The 14,741-nt window shown below is 34.7% G+C and overlaps 1 protein-coding gene across 1 annotated transcript in view; it reads right to left on the bottom strand.

Moving 5' to 3' along the window:
- Window positions 1-2,767: 2,767 nt before the first annotated feature.
- The window catches only part of GTF2A1 (general transcription factor IIA subunit 1), a 44,239-nt gene continuing 32,265 nt past the window's right edge, over window positions 2,768-14,741 (bottom strand). Inside the window, exon 9 of the mRNA XM_040641589.1 lies at window positions 2,768-7,020. Within this exon, the coding sequence (XP_040497523.1) occupies window positions 6,913-7,020 (108 nt within the window). The 3' untranslated portion in view covers window positions 2,768-6,912. The remainder of the gene's footprint in view (window positions 7,021-14,741) is intronic.

Genomic DNA, 14,741 nt, shown 5'->3' with positions numbered 1-14,741 from the left:
AATCTTAAAAAAAAAAATAAAGGGAGAGTGTTGCAGGCAAAGGTCAAAATCAGGTATAAATGACTTTAGAACTTAAATTTTGTATGCTTGTGTCATCAGATGGGTCTCTATGTGGTTATCACTTGTGCGTCAGAACTTTGAATTCCACACCGACATGAGGTAATGGGCTTTAGTGAGACACAGCTACTGAAGTCAAGGTCAGCAAGAGAATGACAGGCCACGGTAAGGCCCTCCTCCGATGGACACATTTGAGATCCAGTTGAGGGACACTGACCCACTGTGTTTCTCCCTTCATATGAAAGATCAAGTACAAGAAGAAGCTTTGTCAGATGGTTGAGGGCAGTCTGATTTACGGGTGACTTAGACTAGGTACCAGTGAAAATAGAAGGTGTCAACATATATATTGACAGTAGACCCAGCAAAACTTGCTGATAGACTGGATGTGGTAAAGTGAGGAGAAAAAAGGGCTTCTGGGATGACTCCTGGGTTTTGAGCACCTGGTAGACAATAGAGCTATTTACTAAAATTGGGTAAGACTTGGGAAGAAACAGGTTCAGATGACACTAAGCTTCAAATCCCAGTGAGTGGGGAAACAGTAGTTACTGATAAATGAGGTCTGGATAGGGAAATAGAAATGGGAATGAATTATTTCTGTAACATTATGTTTGAGGAAAAGGACTATTCCAGAAGTGTTCAGGAGGTAACTGGTATTTCAATTCCATAACCTTCGGAAAGGTGAAGTTTGAAGGTAAGACTCAGAATGTTGATTCAAGAAAGCAAAATGCATTTTCAATGTGAAGATCACAGCTACAATTAAGTTTCTAGAATTGTATATTTCTATTGACAGAAATCACTAATACTGTCTTCTGAATCCCTCAGTTCAATTGCAGAAGCATCATCACAGGCTGTCCACCTGTTTCTATAAAGGTAGGAAGATAAGGAAAACACACATAAGTAATGTAGGCCAACTAAGATCTTCTCTGGGACCATTATTCCTTACTAAAATGTATGGGTATATACACCCCTATTGAGTAGTTAGCATGTGCCAAGGACTGTGTTAAATGCAATGTATGCGTTATCTCACCTTCACAACCCCCAGGTGGTTAGGTTTGGTAACACACCCAAGTTCACACCATTATTAATCCGATCTACACTAGAATTAGAACCCACACAATTCAACCTCACTGCTTTGAAAAAGTGGCAATTGTCTTACTCATCTCTGGGTCCTCCAATGGTATTAGTCACAATTCCTGGCCCATGAGAGAGCACTATAGAGTGAGTTGAATGAGAATTAATATATGCTCTGTGCTCAATTTCTTCTCAGACTAAGGAAACTGTATTTCAAAACAAACAAAAGTAATAAACTACTTATATCTGCCTCTTCCTTGGCTGAGGAGTAGGAGGGCTGACACAAAGGCCATTTACCTCCAGAAGTAGGACTGCCAACAATCATTAGGAGAGGGATTCAGGTCAGACTCAGGGTGAGGTAATCAGAGCTTCAAAATCTTTCTGTAACAGTATTTTAGTATCAATGTTTTTCTCCATTAAATGAATTGGGAAGAAGCCACTGACATTTAGGAGAATTGTGTAATTTTTTAAAATGCTGCAATTCTATGAATTTTAGTTTTGGGAAAATTCAACCTATTTTAGACCTATAATTCAGAATATGTTTCCTTTAGGGGGAAAAAAAGAAAAGCTTAAATTAGCCTTCTAACCATGTTTCATTTTACCCTCTCCTATACCTGTCCACTTTTCTTCCCTCAGCCACGTTCTGCTACAATCACTGCTTCACTAACCCAACCTCCCTGGCTTCATTTGTTTAGCGTAACCAAATCTTTCACTGCCTCAACTTCATCAGATCGCATTCTATTTTGCTATTTTTCACCATTAAAAAAAAACTTTTTGCAGCTCCACTAATCATTTTAAATTATGTAAATAATTATGAAATGTATATGTGACATCTGTGTGCTTGCTGCTACCAAGCACAATTCTAAGAGCTTTACATACATTATACCTCAATCCTCAAAACCACAGTCATCATTTTACAGATGAAGTAACTGAGGCCAAAGTGGTAAAATTATCAACATAGCTTAAATTAAAGTGCAAAAATACAAGATTTGCTGGCAATAAATGTCTTTATTATGATTGTTTTAATGGTTAAAATTTGCTTGTTTCCTAGATAAAGTAGTAACAGGATAAAAAAATTACAAAAAAGCCACCTTCTTAATGATTCATTTTAAATAACTATAAAATTAAAATACCTATTTAATACCTTCTAAAATAACACAAAATATATAATATGTAATACAAACCTCAATAATCCAGTTCTCCTATTATGTGATTATTTACAAACTCTGAACTAAGGAAAAGATTTAGCTAAACAGAGTAATTAAAAAACAAATATGCCCTCAAATTATTTTATCCTAAGTAATCTATTCTTTGGAGAATTACTCATTTATTACAATATGTTAATTATATCAATTTTTAGTTACATTTTGTTGGGGTGAATTTAGCCCAATTTAAATTCCTGTGTGTCTAGAAAATACAACTATTCTTAAAAGCTACTAAGAACTTGTAACACAGTTTAATATTTCAGATTGACATCCCACCCTACTTATTTTGAAGGTATAGAATTTAATGTACCCTTTTCTTTTGATAAATGGAACTTATTAACAATGTAAAGCATTCTCCTTTCTAAACTGTATAGTTTTATTCAGTTATCTATATAACAATCTTATACACTAGTAAGCAAAGCAAGCAACATTACTCTTTTTTAAATAACATCTTTAATTAAAGTTTTTGCAAAGGTAGAATATTAAACTTAAAATAGGTCTTAGTACATCAAAATACTAAGTTCTCTAATTGTATTCCAAGATGGTCTTTAAAACATAATATCCTGTATATCACAGAAGAGCAACCTTGATCTGCAATTGTACAGAATGAATTTTACAAACATAATAAATATATTTACGCCCTTACACATAACAGTATGTACAACAGCAGTTGACAATAGTAGCTCAGAACAGCAAAAGGATTAGCCCCTCCCCCAAAATTGTAGCCCTGACACATACTGGACCGATTTAAGGAACCTTGACTAAAATAGTAGTTACTAATTCAATGCAGTTCTTCCCTTAAGGGAAAAAAACCTTTCTCTTGTTCCTCAAAATAAACACAAATATTAAGTTCGGTGTGTTCTTCCTTAAATCATAAAAAATGACAAAAGATAGGCTAAGGCAGGCTTAAAAAGGGAATTATAAACTTCAGAATAATTTCCATAGCATAATAGATTAAAATGCAAAACTATTTAATATAAACTCATGAGGAACTATTTAAAGCAACTATGTTTTAACCAATGAATTCAAAATCTGAAATAGCTGACTCAGACAGATAGATGGGAAACAGACATGAAATAAAATGAAAATGTACAAAGATGGATCAATAAAATATTCCATTGCACAAAAGTTCAAAAAAGTTCAAGATGAAATAATCTGAAAATATAGGAATTTTCTCAAGTGGAAGAAAATGCTAAGTTATAAAGGGAACTCCCAAGAGGAAATTATGTCTATTTTCCTGTACAAGGCATATTTACCTTTTGAAAAGATGGGTGACATTATTGCTGTAAAGTAACCAAAAATTACTCTTAGAGGGAGACAACCCTTTTTTATTCCTCCATAAAAGCCAGAAAAAAGAAAACCAAATCTTTGATTTTCAATATAGCAAAAGAAAATCTTTATACAAAAGCTATTATATTTTTATGTTCTTGCTAAAACCAAAATCTACTAGAATATGCTCTTCAAGAACACATTTTAATCACTATACACACCGCTCAGATCCTGATGTATTCCAAAGAATAACATCAAGGTGGCTTTGATTTTAAGAGAGGCAACAATATAAATGTGATATGATGGCATTTAATTAACAGAAAGAAATGTGAACATTTAAAAAAATATAAAAGCCCAATATAAAGATCCCCCTCATATAACAGACATTTTACTCCAGAAACTAATTGCACACTAAAGTTGTTTTAGCCACATGTGGCTCTCCACAGAAATTAAATGTGCTCTCAGGCAATTCAAATGGTCTGATTATCCAAACGACCACCAAAAAAGAGTACATATACTGAAAGGCACACATTTCCACACGTTACCTAGTAATTTTGTGTCAATTTTCCTTAGCACTGTTAACATTAATCTTTTTATTGTAGTAAAAGGTGCCATCACCATCTGTGCAAATCTAAACAAATCCTCTTCTGAAACCTTTACTTATTTCCATAATACCAAGTCTGAACTATTTTCCCTCTTTGAATAAACATGTTATTTCCATTTTAAAATTCTGAAAGTGGGAATCCTTGCCTTTTCAAAGGAATGACATTTTATGGAACCTAATGAAATGATTTGTTAAATACAATGTAAAAGCATGATTAAGAATTCAAGTACAGTAAAAGATAAGCAAGTGGCATTCTTATAGCAAGCCACTATAATAAAACCAAAACATTCTATTTGATTAAAAAGGAACACGATGCAGTAATATATAAGAGCACAATTTGGTATGCAGTGTTGTTTGGACCGGCTTTCAGAATTTTCACAGGTAAAAGAAAAGCATTTGCCAAGTACACCATAATTAATATGCAATACACAGGTGCAAATACAAATGGTTATTTCCTGCTTCAAAATAACCCTAGTGAGTCACTCTGAAAGCAGTGGTTGTTCATGTTCGAAAATAACGTTATAAAAACAGGCCAGTATACAACTCTACTATGAATACAAATGTTTGTCTACATAGAAGGCCCAAAACATGAGCTGTATATCATATAGTAATCCAAGGTTCAGTAGCAGAAGAACTACGATATAGCCAAAGAGTTTCAATCAACATTGCAGCACTGCTAAACTTTTATAGGTAGTTCAGGTCGTTGACTTCTTCATTGGGTAAATATAAACCTACTAGCAACTATACTGAAGACAACTGAACAACAAGACTTCTGTGATTTCACCCCCTCCCTTCTCTTCTCCCAGACTTATTAACAAAAACAAACAAAAAAACCTGTGTGTGCTTTGAGAGTAGTGGGGTAAACAAATAAACCTCCCCTCCAAAAAACTAAATTAATATAGTAAAAATCAAAACCGTATTACCAGTTAATGGTATCTAAATAAACCTAACTACTAGCATGCTAGAAACCATCATTTACACCAAAGTTCAGAACATAAGTTAAAGGGACCAAGCTGGTACGTGGGGTGGGAAGTAGGCAAAGAAAGAAAAAAAGAAAAAGAAAAGAAAAAGAAAAAGGAAAAAAAATTGATTAGCCTTTTTAAGAAGTTTAAAGATTTGTGTTAAAAGAACATATAATAGCTCACAGTTTTTCTTTGCAATGTGAAGTGTTTCTATGTTATTTCTGGAAACACACACAAAGGCAAATAAAAGGAAGACAAAAATGGAAGACTTAAAAAAATATATATACAAGTAACTTAAACACATGTGAATTTTGTCAAGATAGACCATGAAAAAGAATCAGTTATAAGAAAACACAGATGAAGACAAGTGTTCCTACAATTCTCCCAGGCAACTAGTTCACACAGAACACAGCACTGCCATATTGTTCTTTAGAGCCCCTTACAGAATACAGAGCTGTGCATTCTTAATATACATATTAAATTTCTATTATTCTTAATATACAAGTCAAATTTCTATGCTTTCTTCTCAATGTGCAAACTGGAGCCCATGTCTACATTACCAATGGCCTGGAAGGGCCACCAAATGAAAGAGAGGTAAATATGTACTTAGCGGCCCAACCCTCTCTAACCCCAAAATTTCTCCCTCAAATTACAAAGTTGCAATTAAAAAACTTTTGTTCAATTAGAATAGTTTTTAAATTCTTTACTAGTAAACACAAGAAACTTTTATAATTACTAAACTGTTTTAAAAAAATCCAGGTCCTCACTACCTGCCCAATGCTTCAGTCAATGCACAGAATGCTATCTGAATGTCTGTTAAGCTTAAAGATTAAACATATATAAGCATCTACTTCAGCCCATCAGGAAAAAAATCTCTATCTATTCTTATGTATATAATTTCAGCTAGATGGTACCTCTGTGAAATAAAACTGTATTCCTGAGGAGCCACTCTGGGGTTTCTTTATAAGGTATGGGACTAAAAGAAACAAATATTTTTCTGTAAGGAAACCAAAGTTGTCATTTTAACTCTGTTCAACTCAATGAGGCCCAAGTCTTTCAATTATATTTAATGAGTATGAAAACCTAATTAAAATAAATAACCATTCTTGGGTCAAATTCTGTCTCCAAACTGTGATCACTGATTACTTCCTTTAACTCTTAGATGTTTCATAAAGCAGGGAAGGAAGAGGTATATATTACTGAGGGAGAATAGCTAGTAAAAATATTTAAGACCTATAATGAGTTCTATATTGTTTCCTTATACAAGTGAATTAAAATTCAACACCATAATTCCTACCCTTTTGTAAAAAGCTCACACGCAATTTTTACCAAATATAACCACATACAATAAGCAGTTTCAGTTCAATCTATCAAAAGGGAATTTTCTTCAGTTCGTTCCAACAAGTATCTTCTGATTGAACCCAAGTTGGAGGAAGGAATATAGACAAAGCTTTACATGCTAATTACTGGTGGCAGGTACCTGTATTTAAAATCAACAATTATGGTTCTCCAAAACCCCAACCTCCCCCACCCCAACAACCCCAGGTGCTACAGTTCCATGGCTTGCCAGTTAGTAGTGTCTATGTTGTCAAGGTCTCTTTGTTCCAGTAGCTTTGAGTCTACTGCACTTTTCTGACATGCAGAAGTTAAGTTTTGGTTGGTATATGTCCCAAGTTTCAAACTGTCCACTTTAAATTTTTTTTAAGTTTCTTTGTTTTATTTATAAAAGAAAAGAACCAACTCTTCACCATTCCGCATCTCCAATGGCTTTGGAAAATATATAATCTCTTCCATTAAGATTCATAATGCCATCCTTGAGATGAAATTTCCATTTGTTTTTACTTCTGTGTATCTAAATAAACAAAAAAAGAATGTAAGAGATACAATCAAAAGAGGAAACAAAAAACCCATTCATACACCAAAAAATCTTTGTCTTGCACATTACTGCTTTATAAATTGTTCTTTTAATTGACAGGTAATTGACATGTAACATTAGTTACAGCTGCACAACATAATGATTTGATATTTGTATATATTACAAAATGATCATAAATAAGTCTAGTTAACACCCATCACCATATATAGTTACAAATTTTTTTCTTGTGATGAAAATTTTTAAGATCTACTCTTTTAGCAACTTTCAAGTATATAACATGGCGTTAACTAGTCATCGTGCTGTGTATCACACCCCTATGACTTATTTATTTTATAACTTCAAGTTTGTACTTTTGACCCCCTTCACACATTTGCCCCAATCTCCACCGTCTGGCCTCTGGCAACCACCAATCTGTTCTCTGTATCTGTGAGTTCAGTTTTTGGTTTTCATTGTGGTGGTGGTGGTGGTGGTTTTTTTTTTGGGGGGGGGGGTTTGCTTGGTTGTAGAATCCAAATACAAAAGTGAGATATTATGGTGTTTGTCTCTCTCTTATTTCACTTAGCATAATGCCTCAAGGTCCACCCACTGTTGTCATAAATGACAAACTTGCTTTCTTTTTTATGGCCGAAGAATATTACATCATGTGTATATAAATATATACCATACTTTATCTCTCATCCACTGATGGACACTTAGGTCGCTTCCATGTCTTGGCTACTGTAAATAATGCTGCAATGAACATGGGAGAGCATAAACGTTTCAGAGTTAGTGTTCTCATTTCCTTTGAATAACTATTCAGGAAGCAGAACTGCTAAATCATATAGCTATTCTATTCTGGATTGTCAAGGAACCTCCACACAGTTTTCCATAGTGGCTATACCAATTTACATTCCTACCAAAAGTATGTAAGGGCTCCCATACTCCACCACCACACCAACACTTGTTATTTCTTATCTTTTTGATAACAGTCATTCTAACAGGTATGAGCTGATATCTCACTGTAGTTTTGATTTATATTTCCCTGACGAATACTGATGTTGAGCACCTTTTCATGTACCTGTTGGCCATTTTATGTCTTCTTTGGAAATATGTCTATTCAGTTCTGCCAATTTTTTAAATTGAATTGCTTTTTTGCTATTGAGTTGCATGAGTTCTCCACACATTTTGGATATTAACTCTTCATCAGATATGATTTGCGAATGTTTTCTATTCTCTAGGTTGCCTTTTCATTTTGTTGATCGTCTCCTTTGCTGTGCAGCTTTATAGCTTAATGTAGTCCTGTTTATTCTTGCTTTTGTTGCAGTTGCTTTTGGTGACAAATCTAAAAAATTATCACCAAGACCCATGTCAAGGAGCTTACTCCCTATGTTTTCTTCTAGTTTTATGGCTTCAGATCTTACATCCAAGTCTTTAATCCATCTTGAGTTGATTTTTGTTTATGTTGTAAGATAGTGGTCCAGTTTCATTCCTTTGCATGTGGTTGTCCAGGTTTCCCAATACCATTTATTGAAGTGACTGTCCTTTCCCCATTGTATATTCTTTTTTTATGTATATAGCTTCTGATTTTATTTTTTTGTAATAATTTTTTATTATGTTATGTTAGTCACAATACAGTATATCCTTAGTTTTTGATGTAGTGTTCCATGATTCATTATTTGCGTATAACACCCAGTGCTGCATGCAATGTGCCCTCCTTAATACCCATCACCGACCTATCCCAGTCCCCCACACCCCCGCCCCTCTGAAGCCCTCAGTTTGTTTTGCAGAGTCCATAGTCTCTCATGGTTCATTCCCCCTTCTGTTCACCCCCCCTTCATTCTTCCCTTCCTTCTCCTCCTGATCTTCCTGCTATTTCTTATGTTCCATAAATTAGTGAAACCATATGATAATTGTCTTTCTCTGCTTGACTTATTTCACTTAGCATAATCTCCTCCAGTCCTGTCCATGTTGCTGCAAATGTTGGGTAATCGTTCTTTCTGATGGCTGAGTAATATTCCATTGTATATATGGACCACATCTTCTTAATCCAGTCATCTGTTGAAGGGCATCTTGGCTCCTTCCACAATTAACATTGGGGTGCATATGGCCCCACTGTATATTCTTAGTTCCTTTGTTGTAAATCAATTGAATACATATGTATGGGTTTACTTCTGGGCTCTTTTCTGTTCCATGGATCTGCATGTCTAATGTTATGCCAATACCATACTGTTCTGATTCTTACAGCTTTGTAATACAGTAAATAAAAAACAAAAATAAAATCAGAAAGCATGATGCTCCTCTCTTTCTTAAGTTTGCTTTGGCTATTCAGGGTCTTTTGAATTTTATAATTATTTGTTCCATTTCTGTGAAAAATGCCATTGACATTCTGATAGGGATTGCATTGAAACTGTTGAATTTGTAGATCACTTTAAGTAGTACGGACACTTTAAAAATATTAGTTCTTCCAATCAATGAACACAAAATATTTTTCCATTTGTTTCTTCTTCAATTTCCTTCATCAATGTCTTATAGTTTTTTGTTGCACACGTTTCATCTTCTTGTTAAATTTATTCCAAGGTATTTTATTCTTTTTGATGCAATAAATGAGATTGTTTTAACTTCCCCCTCTGATAGTTTGTTATTAGCATACAGAAATACCAATATATTTTGTATACTGATTTTTTTATCTTGCAACTCCACTGAATTTATTACTTCTAACAGTTTTTTGGTGGAGTCTTCAGGGTCTTCTATATATAATACTTGGTCATCTGTAAATAGTGAGTTTTACTTCTTCCTTTCTCATTTGGATGCTTCTTATTTCCTTTTCTAGCCTAAATGCGCTGGCTAGAACTTCTAATACTATGTTGAAAATGGCAAGAATAAGCACTCTTGTCTTGTTCCTGATCTTAGAGAAAAAGCTTTCGGCTTTTCTCCTTTAAGTGCATTACTTACAGGTTTGTCGTGTATGTCTTTTATTATGTTGAGGTAGATACATTACCTCTAATACCCACTTTCTTGAGAGTTTTTAATCATAAACTGATGTTGAATTCTGCCACATGCCCTTTCTGCATCTACTGAGATGACTATAAGAATTTTATTATTTATTTTGTTAACATGGTCAGTTACCACATTGATTTGTGTACCACATTGATTTGTTAACATGGTCAGTTACCACATTGTTGAATCATTCTTGGATCCCCTGAAATAAATCCCACTTGGTCGTGGTCATGGTATATGATCATCTTATTATATTGCCGAATTCCGTTTGCTAATATTTTGTTGAGGATTTTGGCATCTGTGTTAATCAGGAATACTGGCCTATAATTTTCTTTTCTTGTGGTGCCTTTGTCTGGTTTAGGTGTCAGGGTAATATTGACCTTGTAAAATGAGTTTAGAAGGGTTGCCTCCTCTCCTATTTTTTGGAAAAGTTTTGAGAAGGGCTGTTATTATTTCTTCTTGAAGAATTTCTTCTTTATTCTGGTAGAGTTCACCAGTAAAGCCCTCTGGTCTCATGATCGTTTGCTGGAGGGTTTTTTATTAGGAATTTATCCATTTCTTCTAAGTTGTCCAATTTCTTGGCATATAATTGTTCATAGTAGTATTATGATTCTTTGTATTTTTGTGGTATCTGTTATAAGAACTCCCCATTCACTTCTGATTTTGAGTCTTACCCCTTTTTTTCTTGGTGAGTCTAACTAAAGGTCTGTTGATTTTATCTTTTCAAAGAACCAACTCTTAGTTTCACTCATCTTTTCTGGCGTCTTTTTAGTCTCTACTTCATTTATTTCCACTCTGATCTTTGTTATTTCCTCTCTTCTACTAACTCTGGACTTCATTTGTTCTTTTTCTAGTTCTTTGAGATATAAAGTTAGGCTGAGATGTTTCTTGTTTCTATTAACTTCCCTTCTAAGAGTGCTTTTATTACATCTTATGAGTTTTGGTATGCTGTATTTCCATTTTCATTTGTCTCAAGATTTGCTTTTTCTTTTGATTTCTTCTTTCACTCAATGATTGTTCAGTAGCATGCTGTTTAATCTCCAAATATTTGTGAATTTTCCAATTTTTTTCTTGTAATTGATTTCTAGTTTCATACCATTGTGGCTGGCCAAGTTGTTGGTTTTTGTTTCGGTTGGTTTTTTTTTTTTTTTTTTTTTTTTGACAAATCGGTTTCCTTTTTTCCTTTACAAGATTTATTTATTTATATATTTATTTGACAGAGAGAGAGAGAGAGAGAGAGGGCAAGTAAGTGAGCAAAAGCAGGGAGAGCAGCAGGCAGAGGGAGAAGCAGGCTCCCCACAGAATAGGGACCCCGATACGGGGCTCAACCCCAGGACTCTGGGATCATGACCTGAGCCAAAGGCAGACGCTTAACCAACTGAGCCACCCAGGCGCCCCCAAACTGGTTTCTTAATAAAGTTAAATTTGACAAAAACAACAAACAAACAAAAAGTCCTATTCACTCATTAGGTGAGTTTTTAAAGAAATAAATGTATTTGCAGTTAGTACTATTTTACAGCTCTCAATAGTTGTGTTCATTAATAATATATTTCTCTGCAAAGTATCTTATCTTTGCCAGGTTTATATATACATGTGTCCCTTTTTTCCACAGGAAAATTTTATCCTGGTAAACTTTTAAAATAGGAATACCCTTTGTTTTCCCTGATGCTTCTAGACCACTATTTTGCCTTTTCTCCATAACTCCTTTTATGTCTACACCATGTAACCTTAGGCTGTTCTTAATTCTTATCTAGACCACCAGGACACTTTCTATCCTCAATATTGGAATCATGTTTACAACCATTCTCTTCCTCACATACAGTAACAGTTTCCATATTGCTAACTCTTCTAATGCTATGGTCCAACATTAATATCCATACTGATATTAATATTTCTAACCTCTAATTACTTTATCTCTAATTCTACTTTAGTTGTCTACAGGACACCTGGCAACTGTTTTCTCAATGGCCATCAATCATCTTCTAGTTTACCACATCAATAGCCTATTGTTCTGATTTATTACAATAACTTTCCAACTGATTTCCAGGCTTCACTCTCGCCTTCCTTCCAATTCCCTTATAAACATTGTTGCCAGAAGCACAGTTCTAACCAATCATTTCTGCTTGACTATTTCTATTTCTAAATGACCTGGTAACTCATCTTCCAAGCTTACCTCTTACCTCCACATTCCTCAAAGACTATATTTCAATCAAAAGAAGTATCATTCCTTGCTCCCATTTTTACAAATTCAATTCCTATTTCAAGATCCACCTCAAAATTACTGTGTTCTCCTCAAAGCGTTCCCTAATCACATCAGCTAAAAGTAGTCTCTCCTAATAATTAATTTTCAGTGTCATTCCCAACACATTTCTAGTATCATTTCTAAGTATATACAATCATGAAGAATTTCTTCTACCAAAGTAAAACTCCTATAGTTTTCTCGAGACCTAACATGGAACTTTATACATGGCAGTATTTAACAAATACATCTCAGGGAATGCTGATCACCCAGTCACTTAGATTTCAAAACCTATGTGCATCTACAATTAAGCCAAAAGGGGAAGGGCAGTGTTCAGATTGGGCCAGACCCTGGGCACTCCCTCTTTTACCTTCATTTACAGTTTTTAGTTGTTTGCAATTCATAGATTTAAGGAGAAAAGGAGTTATAAAACTTAAATCAACTGAAATGACCTTTCTTCCCTTTACCAATAAATCCCATGCATCATTCAATTTTCAGCTTAAGCTCCATATCTTCAAAAAAGGACCCATGGTTCTCCCTCTTCTCTGATCTAAAGGGACCTCAAAATTAAGTAGTTAAGGCTTTCATTTTCAAAAGAGATAATCATAGCTTGGAGAGGTTCAATGAATTGACCAGGGGCATATTGCTAGGAAGTAAGTGGCAAAGATGATTCTCAAACCCAAGACACTTCTTACTAAATCAGGCCATTTCATATTAATAATCCAGAAATGCTCACTATGTATAGATATTTTCTGAGAACCCATTCATAAAATTTCATGGTCTAACTTCCCAATACAAACATTTCCATGGCATATTCTTGGCAAGCCGTTGTTCAGTTTCTGCTTGAGTATGATTAGAAGCAGGCGACAAAGAATTGCAAATTAAGTTATTCCATTCTGGGCCTATTCTCTTGTTAAGTCTTTCATACTTTTCCCCTTACTGAAATCTGCTTCCTCCAAACTTCCACTCACTGATCCTAGCTCTATCTTCTGGGACTTAATTTAAAAAAAAAAAAAAAAATCACACAACACTATGTATTATTTGAAAACTACACCCATGCTTTTCCTCTATACCACTGAGTTAAGCCATATACACATTTATCAAATTTTTCTTCTTATTACAAGAAAATAGAACAAAGTAAAGTTAAAAGAGCAGAGCAGAACTCTTGTGCTAAGTGGTCTTATATTTCTGGTCTAAAAATACACTTATGTAGATAAGATGTTAAACCTAACATCTTAAGATGGATGATATGAATGTCCAAAAGACATACCAAAACTTGTCATGTTCAAAAACAATCACTCTCCTCACCCAAACATGCTCCATCTTCGGCCTTTCCCACATGAGTTGATGGCATCTCCATTCTTCCTTCCGGTTCCTCACCAAAATACCTTGGAATCATTCTTGATTCCCCTTTTTCTTTTCTACCACTTCTCAAGAAGAGCCAGAAAATCCTGCTAACTCTTCCTTCAAAACATATCCAAGATGCAGCTGCTTCTCACCACTTCTAATATTATCCCTCTAGCCTAAGTCACCACTGTCTCTCACTTGGATTACTATAATATCCCTCTGTTAGTCTCCTTGTTTCAACCCTGCTTCCTCTACACAAGGCCTCTCTCAACAAATAAGGCAAAGTAATCCTTTTAGAATTAAAATGTAAGTGATACTACTTCTATCTGAAACCTTCCAATAACTTCCCAATTCGCTCATAAGAGCCCATGTCCTTACAAACTTCCATACCACCTGTCCCACTTACCTCTGATTTAATCTACTAACTATATCCCTTCCCCTGAATCCCCAGTCCAACCACTCTGGCCTCCATGCACCCCTCACACACAACAGGCAGGCTCTGTTACCAGATAATGATAAGGCTAACTCTCCTCAAGGCTTCATTCAAATGTCATCTTCTCAAAAGATCTAACAAGACTAACCTTTTAAAAACTGTAACCTATCCCCTTTGCTACCAATTATCAGCTTCTAACATACCATAATAATTTACTTATTATATTTTACCATCCGTCTCCCTTAACTAAACTTCCCAGTGGCAGGGATTGTTTTACTCTGTTTACTAGTGTATCTCAACCTCCTAGCACAGTGCCCTGGTACATCACAGACACTCTATTTGTTGAATGAAAAGACCTCTGTCTCCTTTTTTCTTTGACTCCCTATAGAGAAAGTAGTAAGTATCCAAAAGTGGGCATACAAATTTACTTCCAACATGAACCAAGTGACTGCAACTTGAAAGACAATGGGATTATATAAGCAAGAAAGTGATGAGTAGCCATGAAAAAAAATTCCCCAGACAAGTAAAGAAAGTGATCACATTCTGCTATATTGACAACTTGCAAAAAGGAAGTGTAGAAAAGCTTCAGGATTAAATAGTCCAATACTCAGCCCTTCAGAAACAAGGGCTCTTAAATTTCCTAATGACAAACATATTAAGTAAAATTACCAATAAATAAGTTGAAGCCTCAACAGTTGATGC

This window comes from Ursus maritimus, unplaced genomic scaffold, assembly GCF_017311325.1.
Source record: "Ursus maritimus isolate PB19 unplaced genomic scaffold, ASM1731132v1 scaffold_25, whole genome shotgun sequence".
Lineage (NCBI taxonomy): Eukaryota > Metazoa > Chordata > Mammalia > Carnivora > Ursidae > Ursus > Ursus maritimus.
This window is presented reverse-complemented; position numbering and strand designations above follow the sequence as displayed.